This window comes from Chiloscyllium punctatum, chromosome 30, assembly GCF_047496795.1.
Source record: "Chiloscyllium punctatum isolate Juve2018m chromosome 30, sChiPun1.3, whole genome shotgun sequence".
Lineage (NCBI taxonomy): Eukaryota > Metazoa > Chordata > Chondrichthyes > Orectolobiformes > Hemiscylliidae > Chiloscyllium > Chiloscyllium punctatum.
In genome coordinates, this window is record NC_092768.1 from 22,763,470 (window position 1) to 22,770,724 (window position 7,255).

The 7,255-nt window shown below is 43.8% G+C and overlaps 1 protein-coding gene across 1 annotated transcript in view; it reads right to left on the bottom strand.

The window, feature by feature from the left end:
* Positions 1–5,387, bottom strand: part of ppt2b (palmitoyl-protein thioesterase 2b) — a 43,059-nt gene extending 37,672 nt beyond the window's left edge. The window contains exon 1 of the mRNA XM_072550017.1: positions 5,033–5,387. Coding sequence (XP_072406118.1) covers positions 5,033–5,170 — 138 coding nt within the window. The 5' untranslated portion in view covers positions 5,171–5,387. The remainder of the gene's footprint in view (positions 1–5,032) is intronic.
* Between the last annotated feature and the right edge of the window lie 1,868 nt (positions 5,388–7,255).

Below are 7,255 nucleotides of genomic sequence, written 5' to 3' on the forward strand. Positions count from 1 at the left end.
TATGGTGATGAAACATCTGAAAATGAACCTTTCAGCTCAGCAAGCAAACCTACATCCAGTGAAGAAGAGATTTTGTATGTTTTCCTTTATTGGTCAGAGCATTGAGCATAAGAGCTGGGAGGTCATGTTGCAGCTATACAGGATGTTGGTTAGGTCACTTTTGGAATATAGCGTGCAATTCTGGTCTCTTTCCTATTAGAAGGATGTTTTGAAACTTGAAAGGGTTCAGAAAAGATTTTCAAGGATGTTGCCTGAGTTGGAGGATTTGAGTGATGGAGCTGTTTTTCCTGGAGCGTTGAGGGCTGAGGGGTGACCTCAGAGGTTTATAAAACCATGAAGGACATGGATAGGATAAATAGACAAAGTCTTTTCCCTGAGGTGAGGAATCCAGAACTGGAGGGCATTGGTTTAGGGTGAGAGGGGAAAGATATAAAAGGGACCTAAGGGGCAACTTTTCATGCAGAGGGTAGTGCTGCTAAAGGAAGTGGTGGAGGCTGGTACAATTGCAACATTTAAAAAGGTATCTGGATGCGTATATGAATCGGAAGGGTTCAGAGGAATATGGGCCATGTGCTGGAAAATGGGACTAGATTAGGTTGGGATATCTGGTCGGCATGGACTAGTTGGACCAAGTTGTACATGACTCCCAAGTAGCCATGAATTCAAACCAGTTCACAATTCACAAGATAAAAACAATAACTGCAGATACTGGAAACCAGATTCTGGAGTAGAGTGGTGGTGGAAAAGCACAGCAGTTCAGGCAGCATCCGACCAATTCACAAGATGTCAAACCAATGGCAATACAATGGTGGGTGGGTGGGTGGGTGTGCGTGTGCATGTGTGTGTGTAAGAGGAGAGGGGTCAGCTGGAAGGAATAAATCCTACAGGATAATTAAAATGTCCAAGTCAGCAATTAGAATGAGGTACTGATCTCATATCCTTCCCAATCTGATTGACTATACAGGTCTCCCTGAAAAGCGACTCGTTGTGCAATTTGCTTTACAGAAAGAGCAGAAATCCATCTACAAAATAATTAAAAGCAAATCAACAGTGTGAGAGAATTGAAACTCTTCACTTAGGTGTGGCTTGTTAACGAGCAATAAACATCAAAATTGGGAGAATGCACCGAGGTGAATCGTCTGTCAATTGAACCATCTATTTCTTAGATCAGGCAGGCAGCTGATCATTTCGGCAGTGTGCCAAAAGAATTCTTGGTGTAGTCAAACAGATTATTCCTGATCTGCTGCCTTCAGCATTCTTCACAAATTGACAAGTGCACTTTATGCCTCAGTGCCCAGAGTCACTGGGGAATGAATAGTGACAGATCCTGCCCTGGAGTTTTAAACAAAGATTTGGCTAAGAAAACGAGCACAAAAGGATGCTTTCAAATCTCAGTTCTATACCTCATTAAGTGATTTTAATTTTGAATTCTACTCAGCACAAAAAGTTTTAGGGCTTTTAAGTTCAGAAAAAGTAAGCAGTGATTTTAAGCAACTAATGTCACCAAGGACTTCAGGTCAAGTAAATCACAGTCTGTGTCCCTCATTCTACATTCAAATTGTGGCTGAGGGATCTTTTATATTTATCTGACATGGCAAACAGAACTTGCAATTAATATCTCAAACAAAAGACAGCACCACAAACAGAGGACATCCTCCTCTGAGCTCTGTTGGCTGTATCAGACTAGCTTTTGTCCTCATATCTCAAGTGAAATGTCCTGACTTTTTTTTGGTGAGGATGGGGTGTGCTGGTGGGGAGGGAAGAATAGGATGGAGTCAGTCAGTCAGTGTATGTTTGTTAACCAACCTATGGCTGTGGATGCAAATAACCAAACAAATATTCCAGTTCATATGATGTTCATGCCCCTGATCCCTCTTCGGCTTGCTTCTTAAAAATAAAACAAAGTTCTGCTAGCTAGCACAGCCAAAGCCTACTTCTGAATACAGCTAGGGGTTAAAGATTAGAATCTTACTTAAAATTAACACCAACATTTAATTTGGTCAAGCGGTCCACCGGTACCACAAGATGATAATCTCATTATCACACAGCTCTTTAAGGGATCCTGTTGTGCACAAATTGGTTGTCATGTTTCCCACATTTTTATAGATTAGATTAGATTAGATTCCTTACAGTGTGGAAACAGGCCCTTCAACCCAATCAGTCCACACCGACCCTCCGAAGAGTAACCCACCCAGACCCACTTCCCTCTGACTAATGCTATGGGCAATTTAACATGGTCAATTCACCTGACCTGCACATCTTTGGACAATGGGAGGAAACCGGAGCACCCAGAGGAAACCCACGCAGACACGGGGAAAATGTGCAAACTCCGCACAGACAGTTGCCCAAGGCTGGAATCAAACCTGGGACCCTGGCGCTGTGAGGCAGCAGTGCTAACCACTGAGCCTCGTGCTGCTCCATACTTGGCACTTAATTAGTTGTAAAGCATGTGAGGTCAGGAAAGTCTCAATGCAGGTTTTTATATCTTTATTGCAGTAACACATCTCAGTCTCAACTACAGAGAAGACTCCTCAACTGAACCCCAAATATCTGACTGCTCACCTCGTGCACAAACAGCAATAACTTATCTCCAGATCCTCAACCTGAATTCATCTCCCTCTCATATCAACACACTCCCTCTTTGCTTATTACTGTACTGATAATACAGTTCTCCTTTCTATATTTGACTGTCCACCACCAAGAAACCATAGAGAATCCAGGTCATGTTTGTCATTGGCTTTCCATGGGAGTAATCAATTTCGGCCATGAATTCTCACAGCTGCGCTTTCTTACCTGTATTTTTATGCTGGGTCAGAGCAATCATTGAGGAATACCAGCCAAACGAGTATTTGTGGATGGATTATGGTCAGAATGACACACTCCCCACGTGGCTAATGGTCCTAAAACATCCACAGCATATAGATTCATAGAGCCCAACAGATGAAATGAGTGTAAATCACTCAATGTCAGAGAGTAGATACTAGGTGTACTTTCCTTCACAGAGCTTGGAATTTACATGATTATTTTTCTGTTCGACTGCTTGTCAATTATAAACCTATTGCATTTTTCCAACAACAATCAAATTAATTCCTGGGATGAACAACTGAATTTTTATGAGGAGAGACTGATTGGAATGGGCTTATATTGTCTGTAGATCAGTGGAAACAAAATCCTTAGAAAGTGTGACTTGGTAAATGCTGAGGGACTGTTTCATTCAGATGAAAAGTCCACACCTAGTGGTGATACACCCAGGATAGGAACACAGCCATCAAGGAGGAGGAGGAGGAGAAATTATTCACTCAAGAGTGCTATGAACCTTTAGAAAATTGCTTCATGGTGTGTGGGTGTTTTTATTCATCCCTAATTGCCCAGAGAGCAGTTAAGAGACAACCACAACACTGTAGGATGGAGTCACATGTAGGCCAGACCAGCTAAGAATGGTAGATTTCCTTCCCTAATGAACCTGATGGGTTTTTACAACAATTGACAATAGTCAATAGAACACCTTTGATTTAGTTGTTCCAGATTTTTATTGAACTTAAATTTCACCATCCATCACGGTTAGATTTGAACCCAAAATCCCAGAACATTAGTTGGATTATTCAAATATTTTGAATTTTCTCCTTCATTTTGGCGAACTCTGAAATTTCCAGTGTCTGCTTTGAAGATTTTGAAGGTAAGTTCAACCAAGCCACAGTCACTAAACTTAGGGGATAAAATGTGGTCTTGCATTTGCAGTCTGCTCAATTGCACAATCAACAAAATAAAAGCAAAACACTGCAGATGCTGGAAATCGGAAACAAACACACGACACCGGAGAAACTCAGCAGGTCTGGCAGCATCTGTGCACAGAGAAAGAGAGTTAACATTTCGAATCTGGTACAGCTCTCCTTCAGTTCTGAAGAAACATCACACAGGACTCGAAACGTTAACTCTGTTTCCTCTCCACAGAGGCTGCCAAACCTGCTGAGTTTACCAAGTTATTGGAAAGTTGGCAGTACATAACTACTGTTTTCTATTCAATCCAACGTATTTCCCTCCTGACACAGTCGGTTTAAGTTACTGCTCCAATTCAGATATATTGACTATTGAGATCACTCCTCAGCCGCTGAGTTTTCCGCTCCCTATCCATAAACTCTGGAATTCCCTCCCAAAACCTCACTATTCCACCCCCCCCCCGGCCTTAAGATATTATTTTAACACTTCTCTGTCTGAGCAAGTATCTTGACGATAATGTGACGCTGGAAGGCACAGCTGAGGGAGGGAGCCTGTGGGAACGTCAACAAGTTCATCGCGGAGTGTCTCTCCGACACCGCGGGGTAAAAGGGGTGATTGTGCCTTTAAAAAGACAACTAGACGCTGAATCTGGGAGAAGTTCTAGAATCATGGAACGGTTACACTAGAGAAGAGGCCATTCAGTCCGTCATATCTGCGTCTGCCCTTGCAAGTTGTAACTCACCCAGCGCCGCTCCCCACAGCACTACACTTCTTTCTATTTTAAATCAGATCTAATTGCCTTTTCGATTGAATCAGTTTCCACCAACTACTCTGACATTGCATTTCAGATTCCAGTCACTGCGAAAAAAAACATGACGTTTTTCTTACGCATTATATAAATTCTCAACCGTCAGGTCAAAACTTGAACAAAACTTGGCTACTTGGGATAATTGCTCCCAGCTAAAGTCTGCGGAATATTTCATGTCAACCCACATTTAAGTCTTTGAAATCCCATGAACGGACTCACTCTCCACCAGGGATACACTTGATAAACTTGTAGACATTCAGTTCCGATTTGGTGATTTAGCACTAACCCAGGATTTTAGTGTAAATTCAGTGTGGTGCCTGTGTAACACGAACCCCCCCCCGCCTCCCTTTTCCTAGAGCAAAACAGCTCATATTTCAGAGCAGAGGGGCTGATCCTCAATTTACAGCCACTGACAGAGCAGAGAGAGGGGGGCGGGAGGCTATGATCCAAAATGATCATGCGGGAAATCAGGCCCTGGGCACAGCGAAAATAGCGGCATCGGCTTACCTCGTTGATGAAACCTTGGAACAATTTGAAATCCCCTGGGCTGTCAAACAAACCGTGCACCACAATGACCGGCTTGTAGGATTGCGCTGCTCGCAGGACGATCGCGGCTGACAACACCAGCACGGTCCAGGCAAACATTTCGCTGCCTTTCGAGAGGATATCCCGAGGGGGAGAGAGAGAGCAACACAACTAAAAGCTGCTGCCTATGCCTGTCGCCGCGTGCCCCGTTGTAAACCCTTAGTCTGTGAGCAGAGCCTGCCCCTGCTCCATTTCCCCCGTCACTTATAGCTGAAACTGAGCAGAGCAGCTGCGCGCGACGTCCAGAAGAGAATGTCACATCCTGTTTCCCCAGCAACCACGTTGGCGTCCCTAGCAACTGTGCAGTGCACTTCCCGCGCCACTCGGCTTCATCTCCCCCCCAGCCCCCGGCTCCCCGGCCTTGCCTGTGTCCTGTTGAAAACAAGATGCCGTGCTTGGAGATGGGAGGAGAGGGGATGTGCATGTGGGGTTGGGGAGGGGCTTTTACAGGTTTCTAAACGTAAAGAATCACAAGAAGCAAATTCATTTCATTTCTCATCAGTGTGAACAACTGAACCATTTGAAGCAAAGCAAGTCAACTTGGGGAGGAGAAAAAACCTCGACGCCACATCGATTTAGCCAAAAAAAAAGGAATATCCTGCTCCAGTATTTCACAACCCGCTTCAGTGTCCTAAGCAGAAAATTACAGGCTGATACTCCTGGATGCTACGCTGAGGGGCTGCCTGTCAGATGAAATATTAAACTGAGGTTCTATCTCTTACGAATAATAACTGAAAGAAATGCGGATGCTGTAGATCAGAGACAAAACTAGAAAGTGCTGTAAAAGCTCAGCAGGTCTGGCAGCATTTGTGGAGAGAAATCAAGAGTTAACGATGCTGAAATTTTCCACCAATTTCTGTTTTAGTCTTTGTGCTCTCTTAAGTGTGTGTAGAGGATCCCGTGTTTTATTTTGAAGAACAGCAGGGTTCCTTGGTTAATATTTATACCTCAACCAACATTACAAAAGCAGATTTTCTGGTCATAATCACACTGCTTTCATGAAAACAGTTTCCAGATGAACTTGTCCAGATGGCAGGAAAATGTTCAACCTGTATTCCCACCTGTCCAGTATCATCAAGACTGTCCCAGCCTCTGTGTCTAGTTGCAGATGTGTGTAAACGCACAGGACTGAGCTCCAAACCATTGTTTGGGCCAACAACTGGCAAGTAATGTTTGTATCAGACGATGTCCAGGTATAGACGAAATCCAACAAGTGAGAATCTAACCACCGTCTTTTGATATTCAGTACAGTGATAGTACTGAGAACTGAGTTCTGCTCACCAGTCATTGGACTTGAAATGTTAATACTGCTTTCTCTCCACAGATGTTGCCTGACTAGCTGAGTTTCAGCAGCATTTTTTGTTTTTGATTCAGGTTCCAGCACCTACAGTTCTTGGTTTAGTTCTAGAGTAATTGATATTATTTGATGTTAAATATCTTCCTAAAAGTTTAAATTAAAGTGGTAAAGCATGGCATGTGAGTTCAAAGCTGTTCTGTGATTCTTCTGCTCAATGAGGGAGGCTGGGCACATTTCCAGTGCTTGGGACCAGCACAAATGCAGGAAGTGTCTCCAGCTGCAGCTCCTGGAAGTCCAGGTTTTGGAGCTGGAGTGGTGGCTGGGGACACTGTGGAGCATCCATGAAGCTGAGAGAATTGTGGATAGCACATATAAAGAAGTGGTCGCACTACGGGCCAAACCTCCACAGGCAGAAAGGGACAGCTGACCACCAGGCAGAGTTAGAGGACTTGGTAGCAGTGCAGGAATCCCCGGTGGCTATTCTCCTGAAAAACAGGTATATCACTTTGGATAATGTTTGGAAGAATGGCCACAGCCAAATTTATGGCACCACGATTGCTTCTGTTGCACAAGGAAAGGAAAAAAGTGTGGAAATGCTGGGGGATTCAATTGTAAGAGAAATAGTTAAGTCTTTCTGTGGCCACAAATGATGGTACTACATGGCCTCCCAGGCACGAGAGCAAGGATGTCTCAGAATGTCTACACAACATCTAGAGGTGGGAGTAGGGGATGTGGTGGGGCCTCGAACAGCCATGGTCATGGCACTGATGACATAGGTTAAAAAAAGGGATGAAGTCCTACAATGAGAATTTTTTTTTGAAAAGCAGAGTATTGGGAGATAGGAAGCA